Consider the following 27827-nt stretch of genomic DNA (forward strand, 5'->3'; position numbering starts at 1 on the left):
CATGACCTCAGCCACAGCAACTTCTTGCTAGACACATTTTCAAAGGCAGGAGAAAAAAAAGTAAATCTGAACTGTTGGGACTCCATCAAGATAAAAACTTCTTTTTTTTTTTTTAAGATTTTATATATTTATTTATTTGACAGAGAGAGAGACAGCCAGCGAGAGAGGGAACACAAGCAGGGGGAGTGGGAGAGGAAGAAGCAGGCTCATAGCAGAAGAGCCTGATGTGGGGCTCGATCCCATAACGCCGGGATCACGCCCTGAGCCGAAGGCAGAGGCTTAACCGCTGTGCCACCCAGGTACCCCAAGCTAAAAACTTCTGCAAAGCAAAGGAAACAGTCAACAAAACTAAAAGGCAACCTATGGAATGGAAGAATGTATTCACAAATGAGATATCAGATCAAAGGCTAGCATCCAAAATTTATAAAGAACTTACCAAACTCAACATGCAAAAAACAAAAAATACAGTCGAAAAATGAGCAAAAGACATGGACAGATACTTTTCCAAAGAAGACATCCAGATAGGTACCAGACACATGAAAAGATGCTCAACATCACTCATCATCAGGGAAATACAAATCAAAACCACAAGATACCACCTCACACCAGTCAGAGTGGCTAAAATTGACAATTCAGGAAACAACAGATGTTGGCGAAGATGCGGAGAAAGCAGAACACTCTTACACTGTTGTGGTACAGCCACTGTGAAAAACAGTATGGATGTTCCTCAAAAAGTTAAAAATGGAAATACCTTATTATCTAGCAATTGCAGTACTAGGTATTTGCTCAAAAAATACACACATACAGATTCCAAGGGGTACGTGCACCTCAATGTTTATAGCAGCATTATCAACAATAACCATATTATGGAAAGAGCTCAAATGGCCATTGTCTGTTGAATGGATAAAGAAGTTGTGGTGTATATATTATACAATGGAATATTACTCAGCTATCAAAAAGAATGAAATCTAGCCATTTCTTAGGATGTGGCTAGAGCTAGAAGGTATTATGCTAGGTGAAATAAGTCAATCAGAAAAAGACAAATACCATATGATTTTACTCATATGTGGTATTTAAAAAACAAAACAGAATAACATAAGGGTAGGGAAAAAAGAGAGGGAAAGAAACCATAAGAGACTTGACTACAGAGGAAACACTGAGGGTTGATGTAGGGAGGTGGGTGGGGGATGGGATAGATGGGTGATGGGCATTAAGGAAGGCACTTATTGTGTTGAACACTGGGTGTTGTATGCAAGTATTGAATCACTAAATTATACTCCTGAAACCAATATTGCATTATATTTAGGTAACTAGAATTTAAATAAAGTTTTGAAAGAAAAAAAAATTTTTTTAAATAAAGATGTGTAACTCTTCCTTTGACTTGAACACTTAGAAGCCATTGTGGGGTTAGTAATTGGCCCAATTTTAAAATTGTTCTGTCTCATAAAGTAGGAGACCCAAGAGAAGGCAGAGAGATGGGGAATATCCTGGTCAGTGGAACAATCAGATCATACACAATATTTATTGAGTACAGTTATATAAGTACAGTTCCTAGCACCTCAAAACAATCATGATAGTAACAGCAAAGATTGCTAATCACAAATCATCATAACAAATGAAAAAGTGAAATGTTGTGAGAGTTACCAAAATATGACACAGAGACATAAAGGGAGCCAATGATGTTGGAAAAATGGCACTGATCGATTGGCTTGATACAGAGCTATCACAAACCTTCAATTTGTAAAATACTCAACATATGCCAAGTGCAACAAAGGGATGTGCTACAAAATAAAGTAGCATCCTTCCACCTCACTTATAACATTCAAGAATGTATTATGATGTCATGAAATATTCTTTATTTTACTAAAATGTCCCTTAGGACAAAATTGGGAATTATTGAGAATTACTGAACTAATAAACATTAATTTACCTAACTACTCCCTCTCTGTTGAGCAGTTGTTTCTTAATTGTTTTTTCATTTGCTATTTACACTAGTCCTATGATAAATGTCATTTTACATGACTTTTGACTGAAACAATTATTATATACTTAGGAGACTGGCTCAGAAGAGAAATTTTTAGGTCAGATATTATGAATACTTTTAAGTCTCTGGCTGCATATTACCAAATGTTTCCCTAGAAAGGCAGTACCAATTTACTTGGCCATCTGCATTGTAGAGCAATATGCTTTTGACTCTTCAACCCCTTTTTTTGAGTAGCTTTGCTTAATTTTTAATATTTTGATATTCAGTATGAAAAAATATTTTGTAATTATTTTTAAAAAGGGTTTCCTTGAATAATAGTGAAATTAAATATACATATTGGCCTTGTTCTGTGTATAGTACCCTTTGCTATTTTTCCTACTGTCCTATTTTCTTAAGGTTCTTGGAAAGATTTGCTTGTTCATATCAACTTTTGCCATTTCGAAGATGAGATGAGTTTATCAATGTGACATTATGAATAAAATTGTTATTTATTATGACTTCTACGGAATGGCAGAAAGTGTACCAAAACGTTTGTTTACCTTCATGTCAGTGCACAAAATCTTAGTTTTTCGTTTTGTTCCATAGTGTCTGAGTCAGTTCGTATCTTACCAAAATACTATTTTGTATTGTAATGTCGCAGTCACATTTTGTTCTTTTTTTTTTTTTTTTTTTTTTTTTGTCTCCTACAAATTTTCCAAAGGCGTTCACCCAGGTCTCTTCCGTTTGCATGTAATCTCAGTTATTGTTATATGCAGACAGATTTCCGCATATATATGCATTCAGACCTCAGTTCAAATAGGTTACTTTCTTAGTAGGAGGAGGACAAACCAGTTAAATCTGTAAATTCCCAGTGGGAAGTCCCAGAGGAAGCCTCCAGCTGTGCGGGTCACCCAGGTGCGCCCGCTGCCGGTTCTGGCCCTTGCTGAGGGCGCACAAAGCCCCCGGCGCTGACGTCAGGGCCCCTCTCTGCGCGGCCAGCCCCCAGTGCAGGCGGAGCCGCGCGGCGCTCCCACCCCAGCCCCGGAGCCAGGAGCCAGCCGCCAGCCCAGCCGCGCAGCAGGCAGCCCGGAGCCCGGTCCGCGCACGTGCCCGCTAGACCAGCAAACTTGTGCCACAGGCTCAGCCCGTCCTCGGGGAGCCAGAGGCCCTCCCGCCAGTCTCCAGCCATGGGTAAGCGAGCGCGTTGGCTCCGCGCCACGGCCACGGCCCCGCACCCCCGCCCCACCCCCGCTCAGGTGGGGCTCCTTGGTCTCCCGGGGCTCCTCGGTGCCCCGCACGGAGGCCGGAGGTGGGAGGGGCGCGGCGCAGGTGTCCCGAACGCCCAGGTGCGCGTCCCTGCCCCGCGGGGGGGGGGCGTCCCCGTCCCAGGCTGCGCTGTGGCTGCCCCCCGGCGTGCGGCTCGCGGGAGGGCGAGAGCCGTTCTCCCGGAGGGGCTACGGAGCGAGCAGACGGGGCGTCCCGGGCTTCTTTATTTTACGGGTTGGTGGAGAGGAGTCTCTTGCTCATTTCCCGGGACGCTCACCCTGTCGCCTGAGCTCTCAGCTCCCAGTTCGGTCCTGTCCCACCCTGCCGTGCTCTTCTTGCCCTTCACCCCACACGAAACAAACGCCCGAGTCTTCCAAGAGCTCATTTGGGGACCAGCCCCCTTGATACCAGGAAGGGGGGAAGGGAGAGGGACAGGATGGGTCAGAGGCTGAGTCTCTTTTCTTTGTCCCCTGTTCCAACTATCAAAATGCGGACCTGGGCGCAGGTGGAGACGGTTTGCCGAGCGGATTCGAGTGCAGTTGGGGGGATCGACTAGTAACGGTGAAAGCCCAGTTCTGGAGATTGAAAATCTCCCACCTGGCCCGGGGCGAATGTTAGGCGGCTGTGGGATTCTTTCTGTCACCTCCTAACACCCCGAAACGCTGCCGTCAGCAACATGTCGTTAAATGGGGACTCCATGGGAAGGGAAACTCGGGAATGCCGTGGAAAACAACCTAATTCCGCCTCACCCCTGGAAATGTCTGATAGCTGTGGTTGGGAAAGGGTTTCTCTCCCTCCTCTGTTATCCTTCTCTGGTGGCAGCCAGACTGCAGCCGCAAGCGCCACAAAAGCCACAGACTGAGGAGCCACGCCGAAGCATTCCTAATGAGGAACGCCTTGGGTTTAACCATTGCGGGTTAATGGTCAGGGCTTGGGAATCCCTGTCCGTCCCCCCACTGATCTTTTATCAACCCCACCGCTACTACTATTAATTATGTCGAGGACGGATACGGGGATTTATGTAATAATTAAAAATTGGTGAAGACGAGTAAGAAAAACCTCTTAGTTTAACATTTAAAACGAAACTCAGTGTTATAGTTAAATCTATTTTTTAATTAAACATATATTACATGATCAAAATGAGAACGGAAATAAGGCTCCTGAATATAATAAGAAAAAAAAATTTTTTTTACCGTAATGTTAGGGCAGAGGTAGGATAAAATACTTTTAAAATGGGCAAAATTTTGTGACTTGTAATTCTTTTCTCAGTTCTCTTTAAGACCCCCTCTTTAATGTGACTAGTCGCTTCACTCAATGCTATTTTAAGTGATGCTTATATACAAAAATTAGATAATGGCTGTGTCAGACTGAAACAATTTTGATAATATTTACCAAATACGATTTTGAAGTTACAGAAAATGCGGTATTGAGAAATCGTTAACTAAGTTCCTATAGTAAATTTACTGTTGCTTTTTCTTTCCTTTGTTTTTAATACTAGGCCTACCCGTGCCACTTGGTTTTGTAGCAGTTAGAAACAGGATTAGGTTACCACATAAGACGTTCCTCAAACTGACTCTCACAATACCTTGGATTTAATTGGCAACAGTGTTTATTTGTTTATTTATTTATTTATTTATTTATTTATTTATTTATTTATAAGTTTATTTATTTATAAGTTTATTTATTTATTTGACAGAGAAAGTGGGGAGGGGGAGGGAGACAGTCTCAGTCTCTGAGCATAGACCCAGAATCCCAACCTGGGGCTCTAGATCTCAGTATCCCAAGATCATGACCTGAGCGGAAACCAAGAATCTATTCAACACTCAACCAACTGGGGCATGTGGGTGGCTTTTTTTTTTAAACAATGTTGTAGTAACAATATATGTTAAAAGTGTAAAATTTGTCATTCCAACCATTTTGAAGTACAAAATAAAAATGTGCCTTACAGTGTACAATTCATTGGCATTAACTACATTTATAATGTTGTATATTATTACCACTATTTCCAAAATTTATTCGTAATCCCAAACAAAAACTGTGTAACTCTTAAGCAATAACTTTTTGTTTCCTCTTGTTCTCTGTTGATATGCTCTACTGTGCTCCTGGTTTCTAATTCACTGATTTCTGCTGTAATCTTGATCAACCGCTTTCTTGTGCATGGATTAGGCCTATTTTTCTGTACCTGTTCCAGCTTCTTGAGGTGAGAATATAAAAACTGCATTTTAGATTTTTCTGTTCTTTTGAGTGAGGCTTGGATGGCTATGTATTTTCCCCTTAGGACTGCTTTTGCAGTGTCCCATAGGTTTTGGACCAATGTGTTTTCATTCTCGTTGGTCTCCATAAATTGTTTAAATTGAGTTTTGATTTCTTGGTTTATCAAGTCATTCCTGAGCAGGATGGTTCTTAGTCTGCAAGTGTTTGAGTTCCTTCCAATTTTTCCTTTTGAGTTCCAATTTCAAAGCCTTGTGGTCTGAGAATATGCAGGGAGTAATTTCAATCTTTTGGTATTGGTTTAGACCTGTTTTGTGACCCAGCATATGGTCTACTCTGGAGAACGTTCCATGTGCATTTGTAAAGAATTAGTATTCTTTTGTTCTGGGGTGTAGTATTCTATATATATCTATGAGGTCTGTCTGGTCTAATATGGCATTCAAAGCTCTTGTTTCTTTGTTGATTTTCTGCTTAGGTGATCTGTCTATTGTTGATAGTGGAGTGTTGAGGTCTCCTACAATTAATGTATTTTTATCTATATGTCTCTTTATTCTGGTTAACAGTTGGCTTGTGTATCTTGCTGATCCTCTGTTGGGGGCATATATACTTATAATTACCATATCCACTTGATGGATATATCCTTTAAGAATAATATAGTGTCCTTCTGTATCTCTAACTACAGTCTTTAGTTTAAAATCCAATCTGTCTGATATGAGAATTGCTACCCCACCTTTCTTTTGAGGTCCATTGGCGTGAAAGATGGTATTCCATCCCTTTACTTTCAGTCTGAATGTATCTTTAGGTTCAAAATGAGTCTCTTGTAGACAGCAAATGGATGGATCATGTCTTTTTATCCAGTCTGCAACCCTGTGGCATTATGGGAGCATTTAGGCCATTCACATTGAGAGTGATTCTTGAGATATATGATTTTAATGATGTGATGTTGCCTTTAAGGTCTTTATTTCTATAGACTGTAAATTTCTGTTCTGTATCACTCTTGGGGCCTTTTTACTTTTATAGAACCCCCCTTAATATCTCATGTAGGGCTGGTTTCGTGGTTACGAAATTGGTCAGCGACTGGCGATTCTGAAAGGTCCTTATCTCTCCATCAATTCTGAATGACAGCCTTGCTGGATAAAGGATCCTTGGCTGCATGTTTTTCTTGGAAGCGCTTTAATAATGCCGCCCCAACCCTTTCTCTCATTCCAGGTCTGTGTAGACAGGTCTGACGTAATTCTGATACCTTTGCCTTGGTACGTGAGAAATTTCTTTGCCCTGGCCACTTGCAATACTGTATCCTTGGATCAAATATTTGCGAATTGCACTATGACATGACTGGAGTAGGTTTGTCATGGTTGAATTTCGGAGGGGTCAACTGCCTCTGGGACACGAAGGCTTGTTTCCTTTGCTAGATTAGGGAATTTTTCAGCTACAATTTGTTCAAATATCTCTTCCCAGACCTCTCTCTTTCTCCACCCCCTCAGGGATGCCGATGATTCTGACATTGGAATGTTTCATTGAGTCAGTAATCTCCTGTAACCTACATTCCTGAGATTGGATTTTTTTGAGCCAAGTTTCTGTTTTAACCTTCTCTTTTACCAACCCATCCTCCAATTCATTAATTCGTTCTTCTGCCTCATTCACCCTGGCCGTCAGAGCATCTAGTTTTGACTGCATTTGATTTATAGAATTTTTAATTTCTGCTAGATTTGCTCTCATTTCTGCCCTTAGAGATTATATATTCTCATTAATATTTTCATTAATATTTTTTTCAAGTCTACATATCATCTTAACCATTGTTACTCTGAATTCCATATCTGATAATTTCATTATATCCATATCCATCAGTTCTGTGGAGAGGCCACAGACTCATTATCTTTTCTTTGCTGGGGGGAATTTCTCCTTCTCATCAATCTGATGAGGTGAGGTTGTGGGGATGCCCAGAGCCCAAATTATTGACCAGGACACATGCAGTGTGCACTTGTTTTATAGGGATCTTAGGGATGTGCACTTCTTGATTTTTCAGGCTGCTTTCTGGAGGAGGGGCCTGCCGTGCTGGTATTAAGGCAACCTTGTTTGGTTAGAGTCTTCCTGTCCCCTGCCAGGGCCGTTGGGGATGGACACACTGTGAGCTGGTATTTCCAGGCTTTTGTTCTCTGGTGGCTTTCCTTGGTGGTTTTCTGTGGCTCTTCTGAGAGTCAGAGCAGCGGTGGCTGAATCCCAGCCTCTGTCTCAGAACAGAGAGATCGCAATCCTCTCTCCACTGAGCTCATCTGGCCTCTTTTACTCTGTTTCTGTTGGTGCTGCTAAAAACCCTGCAGCGTCCTGAGTTGTGCACCCCACAGGCAACATCCCAGCCCTCACTTCCAGGGCCGCCAAGTCTATGTCCTTTGTGTTTCTAAGTCTGCCAGCCGCCAGCCACCCCTGAGCACTCTCCTGAGCTCCCTGTTTCATTATGGTTCACATGCACTCTGGAGTGTTGGTTTTCAGTCTGGTTGTACGCATGCTCCCCAGCTTCCAGTATCAGTCCGGTTCCAGTGAGCGCTCTGGATCTCCGGTTTTCAGTCTGGTGTCACGCGTTCCCAGGCTCACGGTCTCAGTCTGCTCTCTTGTGGGTGCTGGTCTGCGAGACCAGCCCGCTCCCCAGTGCAGGTGGCTACCGCTTCCTGGCGCCCAAGCACGGAGGCTCCCCCCCTTCCGTTTATCTTCCGATATCTGTGTGCAGATTCACGGCTCCCCGCTTCATACCTCAATACTCAGTGCTGGAGATGTTCATTTGTAGAGATCCAGGTGTATCTTCCTACGTCTCAGGCTGATTCCGTGGATGTTCAGGCTGGTCTGGTACCTATCCCACACGACTCAGGGGACCGGCTGAAAAAGGGGTCCCCTACTCCTCCGCCATCTTAACTCCTCCCCCCTCGAGAAATTCTAATTTTGTTTAACTTGTTGTCTGTAATTTTAAATGAAAATGGTAAGTAAGATAACCAGATATAGCAGAATACTTAAATAATAATTTTAAGCATTTTGTGGTAAGGACATTTTTATAAGAATTATGAACTTTAATGTTGCCAATCATTTCACCTAAAGCTTTTAGAAAAAATGATTAAAAGTAGTCCTTCTCAAACTGTAATGTCAGGTGCATTGAATTATCTGATAATCTTGCTAAAAAAAATAAGATTTTAATCTAATGGGTCTGGAGTGGCGACTGAGTGCTAAAAAAAAAAACAAAAAACGTTCCAGGTGATATTGATACTCCAGATCTCAGAGGATGCTTGAGGAACCAAGAAATAGATATCTGTACAACTCAACGTTAAAACAAATAAACAATTTGATTAAAAAATGTGCAGAGGACCTGAATAGATATTTTTCCAAAGAAGACATTCATATGTTCAAATAGCATATGTAAAGATGACTCAATATCACTCAGCATCAGGGGAATGCAAATCAAAGACAAATGAGATACCACTTCACACCTGTCTGATGGCTATGATGCAAAAACAAGAAACAAAAATGTTAGCAAGGATGTGGAGGAAAAGGAACCCTCTAGCTCCATTGGTGGGAATGTGCACTGGTCCAGCCACTATGGAAGACAGTATGCGGTTTCCCCAAAAAGTAAAAGTACAATTAACATATGATCCAGTAATTCTACTTCTAAGTATTTATCCAAAGAAAACAAAACAAACACTAATTTAAAGGGCACATGTACCCTAATATTTATAATAGCATTGCAACGAGAGTCAAATTATGTAAACAGCACAAGTGTCCATCAACTGATGAGTGCATTAAAAAGATGTGGGTGGGCAATGTGTTAACTAGACCAAGGAGATTAAGTGTTACAAACTTTCAGTTATAAATGAGACATACAGATTTAATGTACAGCATAGGGAATATACTCACTATTATAACAACCTTGTGTGTTGACAGATTGTGATTAGAGTTATTGTGGTGACTTTTATATTAGTATGTTGTACACCTGAAACTGATATGATATTGCATATCAAATATTTCTTAATTGAAAAAAGAAAACATTTAAAGATAGTTTTCTAAGCCTCACTTTAGTAAAAATAAAAAGATTATGCTTAGATAAATATCAGGATATAGACCTCTAATTGCTGAACCATTTGTTTTCTTAAGCTAGCATGATTTGTTTGCATCATTTATTGTTGTCTTAAATTTTGGCATCTTTGGTGTTCTTCGTACAGGAAGATTGTCTACTCACAAATGTGGGACAGTGTGACTCAGTTCAATGAAAGAGTACAAGAGAATTTGAATACTGAAGTTTTTTATTCACAGGTTCTGGAGGAAGTACACAGCAAGCCTCTAAGGGCACACTGAGAGGTCAAGACAGGATTGGGCAGAGGAACAGGTGGGACCTGGGCACATGATTTTATTAGGGTTTGGCATTCCTGGACTAATGCTGCTCTGGTCAATTGAAACCAAGAAGAGCACGGTTTTGGAAAGTATTTTGAGGTTTTTATGTAAGCGGTGCACAAAGAAAAGGCCTTTGAAGGTGCGGAGACTACTTTTCACAAGGGCCGTTGGGAAATCGGATCAGGAACATACATTTTCTTGGGACTCCTGGGCTACTGTCTAGGGCATGTCCTTGCATGAGGGGTCAGTGTCCATTTAAGGACTCTGTAGACCATGTCTGTCCTAACACTCGCCTCGGAAATTGGTGGAGAAAACTCTAATGTTTATCGTGTTTAACACTTTGATTCCAAAGGAAATAAGAAGAAATGGCATAACAAAGTACAGGACACTTCACTTCTTTAGAAACACTGATCACCTGGCAAAAACTGGCAGAACTATCAGAACTCAGGAAGACAGTGAAAGCTTTACAGTGACCAAAAGAATGTTTATTCTGAAGAAAGGCAGTGAAACACGGTTGAAAGATTTCTTATGTTTTAAATTAGCCTACAGTACTCATGCCTGGTTGGTAGCACTCTTAATAATAGCAGTCCTTGTTCCCAACATGGGTACCTAGTTTTTGAGGAGCATATCAGACAATGTGGGGATTGTGTGTGTGTGTGTGTGTTGTTTTTTTTTTTTTTATCTGATTGGCAGTTCCCAGAAGGAGTAACACAGAGTCCTTTGTTCACTTAACTCAGAACTTTTACAGGGTGGAGAAGTGGCTCTGTAGAGGATATTCCTTGAAAGCATTTAAGGCAAATGAACAGGTTGCTACTGCCTGGTATGAAACAGCAACAAACAGCAAAAACAAAAACAACAAATCTTTGGGACAAAAAAACCAAACCAAAACAAAAAAAACCTATGAAAAGTCTAGAGGGAAACCTGGCTAATAATAGTGGGTTAAATAAGAGCTTTGAAAAACAACCACATCTATTGGTGAATTTAGAAAGCCAAGTGAATGCCAGGGGTATGATGAATCAATCCTGCTAGAAAGAAGCCAATGCCATAAACTTTTACTTGCATTTTCACTGATTTATATGCTCAGCAGCAACACAAAGTGAAAGCTAGAGCCAGCTGTGAATGGTGTAAGGTGTAGAGACTGTACACAGCATTAACAGCAGGGGTTCCCTCTCATTTAAGCTGGTCTAGCTCTTGGTGCTACCAAACCAAATATCAGCCTACCAGAAACAAAGGCTTAAGTTTGGTCCCCAATATCACATCATTCCTTGAGGATATCAGCTAACCACTTGGTGCAAGTTGCCCACAGTGTACACAGTGATTTATCTTGACAGTAACAGATATACTCTGAATATGGATTTGCTTTCCTACCTGCAGGGTCTCAGCTGACATCACTTTCTGAGAGCTTACAGCATTGGATTCATTCATAGTCATTTCATTTATTATGTCAGAAGGAGTATTCCAACAAAGACCCATTCTTCGAAAACCTGGAAGTTTTTCCTCACTCCCTCCATTCCTCTCTGCCTTCCTTCTTTCCTTCCTAATTTTTTAACTCTCCCTCCTTCTTTGTCTCCTTCTCTTTCTTCTTCTTTGGCTACAGATGTTTAACTAAATTTTATAAAATCATGACACTACTAGAAAAGAGATTTCAGAAACTATACATAGCAAAGAACACAGTCTTTATAAGAATACTTTAGATAAGTGACTAAACAAACAAAAAATAGCTAAATGCATAAGCAGCAAGAAATCCTAAAGACATGGGAAAGTTTGACTTCCAGAGTAACTAGATCACATAATTCAAAATGTGCAACTACTAAAAAAATTGTGAAATACAAAGAAACTGGAAAGTATGGCACATTCACAGGAAAACAATGAACTTCTCAGAAACTGTCCCTAGGATGAATAGATATTGAATTTTCTAGGAAAATATTTTAAATCAAGTATTTTAAATATACCAAACAGATAAAGAAAATGATGTACAAAAAACTAAAGCAAATCAGTAGAACAATGTGTCAACAAAAAGAATATCAAAAAAGAGAAATTATAAAATAGAACCAAATAGAAATTCTAGAGCTGAAAATTTTAATGACTAAAATGAAAAAATTCACTTTGGGGCTGAACAGCACATTTCAGAGTCTTAAAAAAGAACGAACCTAATGATTCGTTGAACACTACATCAAAAACTAATGATGTACTCTATGCTGACTAATTGAACATAATAACAAAAAGAAAAAAGAAATAAAGAATGAACCTAACTAAATGAGAGTCACATGAAATTACCCAGTCTGAAAGGGAGAAAGAAAAAAGAACAAAGAAAATCAACTGGACTTGAGACCTGTAATACATTATCAAGCACATGCAAGGAAAGAAAAAATAAATTTCATTCAAAGTTTTATGCATCAAAGTATAAGAACATGAAAAGACAAGCTGTAAAAAGACAAGTTATAGAATGGGAGAAAATATTTGTGAATCATAGATCTGATAAGATCTGAAACTACCTAGAATAAACAAAGAACTTTTAAACTCAAGAGCAAAACAATAACTTAAAAATGGGAAAAGGACTTGAATAGACATTTTTCCAAAGAGACAAATGGGCAACAAGCACATAAGATGGTGAATGTTATTGGTGGTTACAGAAAACAATCATACCACAATGAAATACCACTTCCCATCCACTAACATAAAGACAATTTTTTAAAAATAGAGGATAGCAAGAATTGGTGTGGATCTTGGAAACTAGAGTATCTATACATTTCTGGTAGTGATGTAAAATGGTGTAGCACCTGTGGAAAACAGTTTGACAGTTCCTCAATAACTTAGACATGGAATTAGTATATGACTTATGCTAATTTGTACATGAATGTTTTTAGAACATGTACATGGCTAAGTTGTATACCCAAAAGAATTAAAAAGAATTTCAAGCAGACTTGTACATGAATGTTTATAGAGGCACTACTCATTTTAGCCAAAAAGTTGAGACTATCTAAATGTCCATGAGCTGTGGAATGAACCAACAAAAAGTGTTATATACATACAATGGAATATTAGTCAGCCATAAAAAGGAATGAAGTTCTGATATATTCTGCAAAATATGTACTTCTCGAAATTATTATGTTAAGTAATAGAAGCCAGCACAAAAAATCAAATATTCTTTGATTATACTTGTATAAAATATCTAGGATAAGTAAATTCTTAGACACAGAATGATGCAGATGTGTGGTTGTCAGGAAACAGACAAAGGAAATGATGGTAATTGGCTGTTTAAGGGGTTTGTAATTTATTGGGGTAATGAAAATTTTGAGCACTAGATACAGATGGTGGTGGGACAAAGATTTTTTTAAAGTTTTTATTTAAATTCCAGATAGTTAATATATCATGTAATATAAGTTTCAGGTGTACAATATAGTGATTCAATACTTCCATATAACATAAACATAAGTGGTCATTAGAATAAGTTCAATACTTAATCCCCGTCAACTATTTAACCCATCCCCCACCCCCACCCCCTCTGGTAACCATCAGTTTGTTCTCTGGAGTTGAGTCTGTTTCTTGGTTTGCCTCTCATTCTTTTATGTAGTTTTTCCTTTGTTTATTTGTTTTGTTTCTTAAATTCCACATATGAGTGAATCATATGATAATTGTCTTTCTCTGACTGACTTATTTTACTTACCAAAATACCGTAATTCCATTAATGTCATTGCAAATGGCAAGACTCCATCCTTTCTAATGGCTGAGTACTATTCTATTGTATATATGAAGCACATCTTCTTTATCCAGTCATCTGTCAATGGACATCTGGGCTTTTTCCATAGTTTGGCTATTGTGGATATTGCTGGTATAAATATCAGGATGCAGGTGCCCCTTCAGATCACAACATTTGTATCCTTTGGGCAAATACCTAGTAGGGCAATTGCTGAGTTGTAGGGTCATTCTCTTTTTAATTTCTAAGGAACCTCCATACTGTTTTCCAGAGTGCTGTACCAGCTTGCGTTCCCAGCAACAGTGTAAGAGGGTTCCCCTTTCTCTGCATCCTTGCCAACAGTGTTGTTTCCTGACTTGTTAACTTTAGCCATTCTGACTGGTGTGAGGTGGTATCTCATTGTGGTGTTGACTTATATTTTCCTGATGAGGAGTGGTGGTTGGACAAAGTTGTTAATGCAGTGTACTTTACATTTTTAAATTGGTGTATTTTATGTTATATGGAGTAGGCCACAATAAAAAGAATTCAGTGTTTATAATCCTAATGAATAAATTGGCACCAAATATTCCTAAAAAGAGTGCCATTTCTTTGTTTAAAGGTTTGATAAAAGGTTCCAACCTTGGGTCTTTAAGAAAGCTCCTTTTTAGTCTTAGGATGAAAACTAAAATTTAAGTTAAGCCTAATAATCCTGCACTATCAGGGTGTGCCAGTCTTTGTGCATTTGAGTTTTTACATGCCCTTTATCATTAAGGCTCTCAGGGAAATTTATAAGATGGTTACTCACTCAACAAGCATTCACAGAGTCCTTCTCATATGAGTCAGGTACTGTGTTAAGATTATAAGTAATAACGAAGCGAAACTAAATAAACAAAACTTCACCTTTTATTTAAATAACCATAGATATTTGAGAGAGGCAAACAAGTAATTATAATAAAAGTCACTAGGTCCTATAGAATAGAGAAAAATAATATCTGAGGTAAAAATAGGGCGGTGGTGATATTTCAGAGAGGGATTCCCTAGGGAAACAGTTATCTTTGACCTGAGTCTTGAAAGATGAACACAATGACAGGGGTCAGATTGTCTGGGAGAGGATATGCAGGCCTGGAGTTCAGATGTGCAGAAGCAGGAGGTGTGGCAGAAACTGCTGCATAGTCACACTGAGGAGTTGGGTGTGTTCTAAATTGGGGGAAAGGGCTAGAAGACAGGCTAGGCCACACTAGATAAGAGAAGGAAAGACTGATTATTGCCTTGATGGTCACAGAGAATCATAAAGGGATTGAAAGCAGGCAAGTGACAGCTAGGAAGAAATGACAGCCCACCCAACGGAGACAAACCCATTGAGACAGAATTATTGTGTCTAGTTGTAAATTTCTGAATAAGTGTGCAGCAGGAGTTTTGAGAAGGATGCTGAAGTGGGGCTCATGAAACTTCTGGTGGAGACCTGAATTTGAGGTGCATTAGGAGGAACAGAAAAAATTTGGATAACCATGGAAAAGAGGTAGGAATGAGTTAGTTTTATAAGTGGGATTCTGAAGAAATTAGCCTGACCATAGCAGAGAGTAGGTGTTGGGAGAATACAAAATAGGATGGGGTAGACAGTGGACAAAAAGTCAAAAAGCATAGCAACAAATGATAAGTGAATTTTACAAAAATATTTTTTTAATTTTGTCTATTCCTTCTTTTCAAAGTGTAGAGTGGTGAAGGAAGGAAGTTTGAAGCTTTCTTGGATGGTTATGGATGATATTGGATGTGATTCCAGAGGAGTTAGGTATTGAAATGGAACATGGTTTTTGTGCATTTTTTATTATTAATTGTTTGTGATGGTTAATTTTAGTTGTCACCTTGACTGGGCATGAGGTTGGTAAACATTATTGTGCTTGTATTCATGTTGGTGTTTCTAGATGAAAATAACATTTAATTGGAATAATGAATAAAACAGATTACCCTAGGTCATCATTAGATCTCTTGTAGCACGTCTGCCTGGGGTGGCATCATTCAGTCTACTAAAGGTCTAAACCAAGCAAAAAAATAAACAAGAGAGAATTTGTTACTACTGCTTGAGTGTCTTTTAGCTGGGATATCAATCTTCTGCCTTCAAACATGGACTGAGACTGCAACTTACACTCTTTGTCCTTCACAGTCTCTTGATCACTGCTGATCTTGGACATTTATTTTTGGATAACCCAATTCATACAATCATAAAAGTGTAGTATTTATTCCTTAACTTTGATTAATGAAAGAATTTATTAATGAAATAATCTGAGTCCAGAGTTTTCTACATGAAGTATTTTAAGATATGAATTCTGTTCAGAAGGACTATTCAGATTTTCTTTTCCTTTTTGTTTCCTTTTTGATAAATTGTGTTTCAGAAAGACTTTTCCATTTTATCTGCATTATTACATATATTGGCATAGAATTTTTCATGATATTCTTGTATTATCTGTTTAACCGTTGATTATAGGATCTATAATGATGTCCATCTGTTTATTTCTAATGATGTATGGAATCTGTATGTTCATTTTATTTTTCTTGATCAATCTTGACTATTAAATATTTGAATAGCTTCATACTTACACCTAAAAATTACATCACATTGATGAATTGACCATTTAATGAAAAAAAGAAGTACATTTTCCATGAAGCATGAAATACTATTTTAATGTCTGGAAGTATATGTTGCAATAGGGAAAAAAAACACATTATAGTTTATTCCTAGAATTAAACTCTTAATGACTGTACATAATTTAGTATATTCAAATTTAGTATTAAAAATCTATTGTGAATGATCTTACTTAGTGTTATTATTGGCTCATGTGTTTGCTTGTTTCTGTAGGATTGTTAAATTGTATATTGTTTGAAGAAGCTGGACATAAATTGAAAAAAAAAAGGTTGTTTCCTTTGTTTACATTTTAAATGTATTTTTAGAGCAGGATGTCTCAATCTTAGTACTAGTGACATTTTGGGCTGGATAATTCTCTGTCATAAATTGCAATATAATCTTGTGCCCAATAGGATGTTTATCAGGATCCTTGGCCTGTACTCACAAGTTGCCAGTGGCCCTCTCTTTGTTGTAACAGCAATAGTGTCTACAGACCTTGCCTCTGCTTTCTTTCTACTCATATTTCCACAACACCTTATTGAGAACAACGGCTTTAGATTAAGAGGGATTGAAAACAATCTGTGTGTCCCAATACCACAAAATCAGAGTAGTATTTTATGGCTGAACACATCGTCAGGATGCTTGATTTTCTCTGTGAAGGAATTAAAAAATTTTTTTCTTTTAAATACCATCGGAGAGTCTGAAAGTATAATAAGGACCATGGCAGATGACCTCATTCACTCTTTGGAGTGTTTCAGTAATGAGACCACACACTCTTGAGAATAGATAGTATCTGTTTTGTGGTGTTTTACAACTCCCTGAAAAGAATGCTTAAATGCAGCTATTAAAATTGGCAGCTAAAATTCAGACATCTGTTCCTTCATACAATCAGCAGAGGATAGAGATGTAAGTACCAAAGAAATTCAAACCCTTAAGGTAACTTTATTCAACTTCAGAATCAAACTGCAGCATCAACTCTTCTGTAGTCTATAGTCTCTCAGCTATTCTGCAACTTTTGGATTTTTCAATCTCCACAGTCATGTAAAAACAATTCCTTAAAACAATATGTGTGGACACATACACACACATCCTATTGGTTCTGTTTCTCTGGAGAACCCTAACTATACGGTTTTGGTAATTCTAAGGTTACTTAATTTCTAGGGTTTCTGTAATTGAGTTTTTAGTCTGATTAGATTTAAAAGCTCTAAATACTCTATTTCCAGTAGTAAAGAGAGCACTGATAGTTGCTGACATGATCTAGCAAAAGAGATATGCCAAATACCATGATTGGATACCCCTGATCAAATATGTATAAGACGCAAAGTTCTGAATGATGATATATATGATGTCTCCAAATTTTTTGTCAAACTGAGGTATAAATGAGATTGACTGTTCATTTTTTATTATTATAGGACAAAGTAGGGAAACAAAAGGAGGAGCTAAAGCATTTGAATTCCCAGCATAGGAACTGCATAAATGAGTTGAAAGCTGCTATGTCTTCTTTTAAAGAGACTCTTACCTCGTAGAACCACAAAACGGAGATCACTGAAAATAAAACCCACATCTCATCTAGCTATTGGCTGGATTGCAACATAAATTTAATTCCCAGTTTCACTGGGTGTGCACTGTTAGAGTGATATCATTAATTGGAAAGAGGACATTGGTGAAGGGAAATCCTTCTAGCAGGTGGAACTTTGGGCCATATTCCTGGTTATGCATTGTGATTGGAAGGAGAAATGGCCAGATATGGGATTATATACTGATTCATGGCCTAGCCAATCGCTTTGCACAATGGCCAATGATTTGGAAGGGACATGGAGTATTAATGACTACAAATTTTGGTGGAAAGCATATAGGTAGACTTCTCTGAATGAGGGCAGGGGAGGAAGTAACAATATTACATGAATTTGTGTTCATGTAAATCCTTACCAAAGAGTAACCTCAGCAGAGGAGGATTTAAATTTTAATAATCAAAAAGTGTGATTACTCATTCTGTGGGATGGCACTCACTCTTTTTCCCCAGCCATCCCCATCTTTCACAGTGAGCTTATGAACAAAATTACCTTGGTGGAGGAATGGAAGTTCTGCATTGGGTCATCACATGAACTCTCACTCATTGTCTGTGCCCATCATTGGATGCACTCTCCTAGAAGCATAGACCAACATTGAATCCCTTAATGGTACCATTCCTCAGAGTAATCTATTATCTGGTAGCCAGCTGTCTGGTACCAAATTGTTTACATTGGACCACTGTCATCAGGAAAGGGGCACTGTTTATTCTTACTGGAATAAACATTTACTCTGGATACAAGTTTGCCTCCCCTGCACACAGTGCTTCTGCCCAAACTACCATCCACAGATTCAGAATGCCTTTTTCACTGTCATAATATTCTATGCATCATTGTTTAAGATATGCACTTCATACCAAAGAAAGTATAAGCAATGGGCCCATGCTTATGGAGTTCTCTGGTCTTACCACGTTCCTTACCTTCCTGAAGCAATTTGCTTCATGGAATAATGGAATGACTTATGGAGACTTAGTGACACTGTCAGCTGCATGACAGTAGTTTGTAGGGCTAAGGAATGGTTCTCCAGAAGGCTATATATGCTTTAAATCAGTTCTAATACTGAGTGTATTCCTCCAATTACCAGGATTCATAGGTTCAGGAATCAAGGAGTAGAAATGAAAGTAAAGTTTCCACCCACTATTGCCCTTTCTGGTCCACTGGCAAAATTATTGCTTCTTATTCTCAATGTCTTCTTTTCTGAGGGTCTGTATGTCCTAATAAAGGGAAGAGTGCTTCCACCAGGAGACACAACAATGATTCCATTGAACTAAAATATAAAACTGTTACTGGCAACTTTGGGGTCCTCATGCCTGAGTCAACAGGCAAAGAGGAATGTTCCTATGTTCGCTGGGGTGATTGATCCTGACTACCCAGGGGAAATTGCACTGCTTCTCCACAGTGGGGGACGAAAAGATATGTCTGGAAGGTCTCATTATAGCCAGTCTGCTCTCTTGTTTTACTTTATCTTTTTGTTTTATTGCAGTTAGTGCCTCTTTAAAGCATGCACAGGGCACACGTACACCACTTAATAGTGAATACATTTTCTTTGTAAAGAAACTTAAGTGCAGAATGCTGCACTATTTTGCATACAATAGCTGGGAGAGAGTGCCATGAATTTTACCTCAAGAGGGAAATACATGAGATTAGTGAAAGCTTTTGACCACACAGTTTATATTTGACTGTTTTACAGATGAGTCTTCTAAAACATTTGAAATTCTGGATAAGTGGGACATTACAATTTATGTAGATATATTCATACATAAATTCCACCTTATATCCACATTGTTTATATAAATATGAATCACATTGGGAACATATAAAATGATAACTTCAACTTTTTTAAATACCCATTCCAAAAATTTGGGGGTTGTATTAAAGGTGAGCACATATGAGTATTGTTTCAGTTGCAAGGTTTTATCTGTTGTGTCCTTTCATTGAGAAACTGTATTTGATATTACTTTATGAGCCTTTTTCTTTGGATGCTTCAGATAAGCTCCCTTGGTCACTGAAAACATAAAATTATAGAGACTGCCTTCAGTGCTCTTTCTTCTAGCCACATGTCAACATTTCCAGACTGAAATTTGGCCAGAGTAGCTAAAAATCCCGCTGGGCCTTTCAGAGCCCCATAAGGAACGTTTAAGTAGCAAACACACTTAATTATTAGATAAATTACAAATAAAGAAGAATAAGATTTTTTAATTCTTTTTAAGTTTTAATAAGATTTTCAAGTTGGGACACAAGGCCACTTTATTTTTTATGAACTACCTTGGTTTCCAAAGAAATCAAAATATATGTGTGTATCTGTCAAGAATTGAATATATATAGTGGCCGCTGGGTGGCACACTGGGTTAAGCAACTGACTCTTGGTTTCAGCTTGGGTTGTGATCTAAGGGTCTTGAGATCCAGCCCCACTTCAGGCTCTTTGCTCAGACTCCCTAATGAGAAGGAGTCTGTTTAGGTCTCTCTCTCCTTCTCCCTCTGCCCTTCTCTCCCCCACTTTCTCTCTGTCTCTTTATATATATTAAATAAATAAATAAATATTTTTTAAAAAGATGAATATGTGTATCTGTGTTTATGTATATATGTGTGTGCATGTGGACACATACCCACTGTATATGTACATACTAGATATGCTATGTAATTTATGTATAACATATACATATAACATATACATGCAGCAGATATGCATGTGCATATGTTATATATATATCATATGCATACACACATACTCTATATGTATACATAAATCACATTTACTGAGTCATTCCTTGCTATGTGTAGGCTCTGTACTACTGCCTTATCTCAATCGATATAATCCTCACCATTTCATAGCTATGAGAACTAATGTCACAGAGTAAGAAAGTACAAAAGCCAGTATTTGAACCCAAGCACCCTGCCTTCATCTCTGTATTCTTCATCTCCTCTTAATGGTGGGGGTGAAGTCAATATCATTTAAAAATAAAGTTAATTCAGTTTGTTGGAACTGGGTGTTGGAAGTCACAACCACAGAAGACCTTTGCAGAGAGAGAAAGATAGAGAGAGAAACAAACAGACACACATTACATTTGGGACCCAGCAAAATAATATAAATTGTTTAATCTCTCTGGTGGTGCTTTCAAAAGAAGAGGAGCAGCATCATTGGATCCCATATGAGTTGGAAGAGCAGTTCTGTGAACATTTTCAGTGTTTTTTTTTTTTAATATAACAAACAGAGAGACAACTTCATTACATTGTTATCATGCTCTATTAGTTGGGATATAGGGGTAACTACTATAATAGAACTGCTATAACAAAGAATAAGCTAGTATGATGGCTCACCTCCACAAACAGTTCAGGAACATAGGCTCTTTCTGTCTTCTGCAGTGATTATCGAGACTTGTCTTTCATTTCATACTCCATAATAGATGCTCCAGCTCCAGTCATCACATTCATGTTCTGCTAATTCATGAAGAAAAAACAGAGTAAACCCTACTCTTTTAACGCCAGGCTGTGTGGGTTCTGTACATCATTTCTGCCAATATCCCATTAACAAATTTCATCATTTGGTCTCGCCTACTTGCAAGGAGCTCTGAAAAGTGTAATCTTTAGCTGGGAATCTATGTGTCCAGCTATAAATATTGTTGCAGAAGAAGAAAGGATTTAGATTTAGGAATTCAAATTTAGGAAAATAGCAAGCAGCGTATGCCTTACATTTTACACATTAAAAAGGAAGAGAAAATTATTAAAATACATAATGTAAACTTTAAGATGTTTCCTTTTGGTCTTAAGTATAGGAATAACGTGATTTCTTTTTTGGTTACTCATGGTGCAGAACAATGACATCCTTGTAATATCCCACGTTCCAAACTATACTTATAATTAAGAAACTTTTTTAAAAAACTCCATGCAGCTTGTAACTATTAAGAAATTCATGATGGGAAATGAGGATTTTTGAACTTGTTGAGAGTATTAATGTATTTTGAATATGTCTTTCTTTTCTTTCTAAAATGCTCCAAAATTAAGATTTTTAACAAGCTTGAGTAAGAAGATGCTGAAGTGCTTATGGTTTACATTTGAAGTTGGCTGACCTGCTGGTTTTGCTTAACATTTTGGCCAGTGTAAATTGAGGAAGGATATATTTTATAATGAAAAAAGAATATGTTAATTTAAAGTTACCTTTAAACCTAGATCCCTACCTCAAGATCAAGTGTAATGGTCTAGAAATAATGGAAGAACTGGGTGATGCTGTGATTGTCTTGGAATTTTCATTTAAAGTGATATTAATATATTCTTATACAGCAATTACAACCATATAGCTTTCAGTCATAGAAACTTTTCATTTTAAATACATAACACTTTTCATGTTAATAATACATAAGTAGGGTATACTATATTTGCCTCATAAAGATAAAAGAGATAAAGTTGATATTCAGTTATTTTACAATCCCATCTATTATTTTCTTCAGACCAAGATTTGACAACAAAATAGGTTAAAGTGGAAATTTTAAATCTTCCCCTTATAGTAACTATAAAAGGAGTCAATTTTAAATAGCAAAAATTGTATCAAGTTCAGAAAATGACAGTTATCCTAATGGTCCTTTTCTTACAATGTCCCACTGATGAAAGCAGAAAGTTTTGCTCTCTTTATGCTAAATATCCCAACTGTGTGGAAGTTTTGGTTGGCTGATAGCAGTTGTGGTTAGGAGTATACATTTAGGAACTGGTCCTTTATTTTAATCCTGATTTTTTTTTTTTTTTTTGGGTGATCAGGAGTTTCTTAGCTTTTCTTGAAGACCATTTCAGTGGTCTTCTCTGGTTAGTTGAATAATAAAAACCACCAACATAATTTCATTATTGTGAAAGTTAAATGAGATGATTAATATAAAAAGCCAGTACAGTGCTTGACTCACAATAAGTAATCCATAAATTCATGCCCAGAATCAAGTCGATATTCATTTTATCATGTAAAGAAGCTTCCTAAAGAGCCAATGGGATCAGCTGCTTCATGAATAAAAATATATAAAGTTGGACTTGTTGTATTCTAGGCTGAGAGATAGCCACAGCCAGTACATCCAGAAGAGATGGATTAGAATGGCAAAGGATACAAAATCCAAGGCTTATTTAGTCTGGAAAAGAAGGCTGAGTGTGTATATGTGTTGAGAGGAGGGGGCAGTGATTTTATAAAATTTTATTTGTTTGAATTAGATTATATTCTTATATCACTCCTAAAACATGAATTTCATGTTATTTTAAAGAAAACATTCTATTTACAGTTCAGTTTTGTGAAAATATCAAATTTATCCCCTTCTAAGAATTTTTCATCACTCTGAAGGAAATCACATAATCATTTGTTGCTGTGGCTGAGGTCAAAGAGGTTGCTCCCTGTGTTTTCTTCTAGGATTCGGTGGATTCCTGTCTCACATTTAGGTCATTCATCCATTTTGAGTTTATGTGTCTGATGTGAGAAAATGATCCAGTGTCATTCTTCTGCATGTGGCTGTTTTTCCAACACCATTTGCTGAAGAGACTGTCTTTTTTCCATGGGATGTTCTTTCCTGCTTTGTAGAAGACTAGTTGACCATAGAGTTAAGGGTCCATTTCTGGGATCTCTGTTCTGTTCCATTGATCTATATGTTTGTTTTTGTGTCAGTACCATGCTGTCTTGATGACTAAAGTTTGGTAACACATCTAATAGTTCATTTAAAAGTTAGACGTCTTGGTTATGCATATAACTTTATATTTAAATGGCTATAAGTCAGATGCTAGATTTAACTTTTAGTAATGTCATATACTAGTATATTACTTGGCTAACAAGCCTCAGTCTCCACACTCATAAAACCATCTCTTGCATTGTCATGAATAGTAAATGAGAAAATGTAAGGATGCACTGGGCTTTATGTTACATATTTGGCAAATGCCTAGTCATCATCAGTTACTATCTTTAATATTATTCTATGCTTTTGTTATGGGTTTTGTTTAACAGACTATCAAAGTATAATAATCAGTTTTGCATTCTAATTTATCTATATTTGGATTGCAGAACAACCCTGTTTTAAGAGACATAGAAAACAGGAAAAGCAAATATCCTTTGTACATTTATTTGCTAAAATTTAAGTGCAATTAGATCTTTTTAATTTAGTGTTTCCTTTCAAGACTATCAATCTGAATCTCTCTGAGGATGATACGTAGAACACAAAAGATTTTTTTACATGATTACCACATAATTTATTAATAAAAGAGTGATATATTTATAATAGTGTATTAAAATTGGTCTTAGAATCTGTTTTGAGCGTAACCTAAATGTTGAAAAGAGTTTATGGGTGGAGTTAAGATGGTAGAGTGATGGGGATGGGGGGCCTGGGTTTGCCTCACTCCTCAATCACAGCTAGCTAGTTCCATCAAATCATTTTGAATAACTAGGAAATCAACCTGAGGATTAAGAACAAAATATGCAAAATTGGAGGGTGAGAACATCCCTCAACTACACAGTCACCTAATCTTCAACAAAGCAGGAAAGAGTATCCACTGGGAAAAAGTCTCTTCAACAAATGGTGTTGGGAAAACTGAATGGTAACATGAGGAAGAATGAAAATGGACCATTTTCTTATACCACACACAAAAATAAATTCAAAATGGATGAAAGACCTAATGTAAGACAGGAAACCATAAAAATCCTTAAAGTGAAAGCAGGTAGCAAGCTGTTTCCCTCAGCTGCAGCAACTTCTGGCCAGACCCGTCTCCAGAGGCAAGAAAAACAAAAGCAAAAAGAAACTATTGGGACTTCATAAACTTCGCCACAGCAAAAGAAACAATCAACAAAATTAAGAGGCAAGCAGTGGAACAGGAGAAGATACTTGCAAATGACATATCTGCTGAAGGGTTAGTATCCAGAATCTACGAAGAACTTATCAAGAAGAACACTCAAAAACCAAATAATTCAGACAAAAAGTAGGCAAAAGACATGAGCAAACATTTCTGCAAAGAAGACATACAAATGGTCAACAGACACATGAAAAACTGCTCAACATCACTTGGTATCAAGGAAATACAAATCAAAACCACTCTGAAATGCCACCTCACACCAGTCAGAATGGGTAAAATTAACAAGACAGGAAAGAGTGTTGGCGAGGATGCGGAGAAAGGGAACCCTCTTGCACTGTTGGTGGGAATGCAAACTGGTGTAGCCCCTGTGGAAAACTGTATGGAGATTCCCCAAAAAGTCAGAAATACCCAGTGACCCAGCAATTTCACAACTGGGTATTTATCCAAAGGATAAAAATACTGATTTGAAGGGGCACCTGCACCCCGAATGTTTAGAGAATTATTATCAACAATAGCCAAATTATGGAAACAGCTCAAATGTCCATTGACAAATGAATGGATAAAGTAGATGTGGTATATATATGCACGATGGAATATTACTCAGACATCAGAATGAATGAGATCTCACAATTTGGCACAATGTGTATATAACCAGAAAGTATTAATCTAAATGAAATAAGTCAGTGAGAGAAAGACAAATATATGGTTTCATGCATTTGTGGAATTCAGAAATGAAACTAATGAATATAGGGGAAGGGAAGGGAAAATAAAATGAGATAAAATCAGAGAAGGACACAAACTGTAACAGACTCCTAACTTTAGGAAACAAGCTGAGTGTTGCTGGAGGGGAAGTGAGTGGGGGTAACGGGTAACTGGGTGATGAGCATTAAGGAGGACACGTGATGGAATGAGCACTGGGTGTTGTATATATGTTTATCAATAATGAAATTCTCCTGAATCCAGTACTACATTATATATTAAATAACTTGAATTTAAATTAAATACAAGTTTATGAACTAGGGAGTTGAATTTTGTTTATAGCAGCTACTTTTTTTTTCTTTTCTTTCTTTTTTTTTTTTTTTTTTTTGAGACAGAGGGAGAGCTTGTGTGGGCAGTCAGGTGGAATGGGGGCAGAGGGAAAGGGAGAGATAGATTTTTTAAAGTAGGCCCAGAGCAGAGCCCAGTGTGGGGTTTGATCTCACAATCCTGAGATCATGACCTAAGCCAAAATCTAGAATAGGACGTTTAACTGAGTGAACCACCCAGGCACCCCACACAAACTCAATTTTTTAAAGTATTAGATATTGGTAATGGTTTTTCTTCTAACCAAACCCAGGGAAATCTGTAAACAATGAACAGCTTTATTTGGAGTTTTATATATTACAGGTTTGGGTATTTATATTTGGTCAAATCAAATGAATGCCCAAGGGTGGAGGAGAAAGAGTTAATAAATGCAAAAACTGCAGGCTTACATAAGATGTTTTGAAAGAATTATGATTGGTGTAGGCAAAAATGACTAATATTGGCCAATATAGGATAGGTTACTCTGCTAGTTGCTATGTTGTAGTTCATCAAAATAAACATTCCGAGAATTATAAATACAGTTTGTGATTGGCACAGTCTAAAAGTTCATGTCCCATCCAAGTGTGGGTGTGCTTTCCCAAAGGCCTCCCAGCTCCATCTTAGGGTCCCTTGACATTCCTAACTTCATTTCAGATGTTTCTTTCTTTCTTTTTTTTTTTTTAAGATTTTATTTATTTATTTGACAGAGATAGAGACAGCCAGCGAGAGAGGGAACACAAGCAGGGGGAGTGGGAGAGGAAGAAGCAGGCTCATAGCGGAGGAGCCTGACGTGGGGCTCGATCCCAGAACGCTGGGATCACGCCCTGAGCTGAAGGCAGACGCTTAACGATTGAGCCACCCAGGTGCCCCCATTTGAGATTTTCCTATTCACCTATTATTTTTATTTTTTTTTTCATTTTTTTCATTTTTAAAATTTTTATTTATCTTTGTCTATTCACCTTTTAATCCTGACATATGAGGTTTATTATCTGGACATATCTTAAAGAACATGAAAATGCTAAATTTGCTCTGTCTAGATAGGTAATGTCTAGTTAGGTGTTAGTTTGAAATTTATAGAAATTGTAGCATGATTGCTATATGGTATCTTCATTGAATTTAATATTTTCTCTAATCATAACTTGCTATTTCAAGCTAAAAATCTGTTTATAGTCTATCTCTGTGGGAAAGTAACTGTTGACTCATATGTGTCGGATTTTAAAAACACGGTGGTCACTGCAATCAAATTAAACTTCTCTCTCCCCTCCCCAACCTAAATGGGGACATGATGTCCTAGAAACAGCCAGACCTATAATAGATTCCATTTTACTCCTTAGCCTCCAAAATGGGTGTTTAGAATTCAATTTGGCTATTAGCCCACATTTATTCAAATATTTAACAAGCATTGTTTTGTACTTCAGCATGTCCTCCCAGCCCTCAACTTTGTAGCTAGTTAGGGGAGTAGGAGTAGAAGAAGGCTCAAAAACAAGAAACAAAAGCAGCTGTGAGTAAACCTCGTTTTGAAAGAGGGTGAAGAAAAACAATTCTGCCATAGCAGATGTTCAAATTATCAAAAGAGAAACTTCTTGCTTTATATTCAACAACTTAAATTTTTGAAAGTTTATGGCCGTTATTTAGGAGGAAATGAAATGAAGCATGTGTTTGATGTTTGTCAATTAACACATATATAGAATTAATTTAGGACATAGCTGACTCTTGTATCAACAGTCCTTGCTTCAATTTTAAAATTCTGAACTCTTTTTTAAAGTTCAACACCTGTGTGGATTTGGACTTTGTTTTTCTTTTAATCTCATAATTTCAAAACAGTGATATATAGCTGATACAGGCCTAATAGAACATCCGAGATCAAATGGAATTTTAAGCTTGCAGCAGCATGATATCTGTGTGTGGCATAAAACTGTGAGGTCAGGCATCATTACAAAACAATAATCAATTTCAAATTGAAAGCAAATTGCATGCTTGGGTGGTCTAAGAAATCAGAATTACTCTTGGAATGTGGAAAAGTTAGCTGAACTAGAAAAGTCTTTCTTGGAGATGCATATTTCATTATCACATTTCTTAGTACCATAAGTGAGTTCTGCATTTTACAATGTGCCCCAATCTAAAAGGTAATTTTGTCATAGTACAGTTAACTCAGGGGTTAAATGCACCAAACACCCACACATTCAAAAATTCATGTATAACTTGACTACCCAAAAATTTAACTACCAATAGCCTACCATTGACTGGAAGAGTTACCAATATAATATAAATAGTTGATTAACACATATG

The 27827-nt window shown here is 37.5% G+C and overlaps 1 protein-coding gene across 1 annotated transcript in view; it reads left to right on the plus strand.

The window, feature by feature from the left end:
* The first annotated feature begins 3023 nt into the window (after positions 1-3023).
* LOC123780129 (neuronal membrane glycoprotein M6-b) overlaps positions 3024-27827 on the plus strand; it is a 115803-nt gene continuing 90999 nt past the window's right edge. The window contains exon 1 of the mRNA XM_087859302.1: positions 3024-3154. Coding sequence (XP_087715428.1) covers positions 3151-3154 — 4 coding nt within the window. The 5' untranslated portion in view covers positions 3024-3150. The remainder of the gene's footprint in view (positions 3155-27827) is intronic.

This window comes from Ursus americanus, chromosome 37 (genome assembly GCF_024610735.1).
Source record: "Ursus americanus isolate L20-20 chromosome 37, mUrsAme1.1.p, whole genome shotgun sequence".
Classification (NCBI taxonomy): Eukaryota; Metazoa; Chordata; class Mammalia; order Carnivora; family Ursidae; genus Ursus; species Ursus americanus.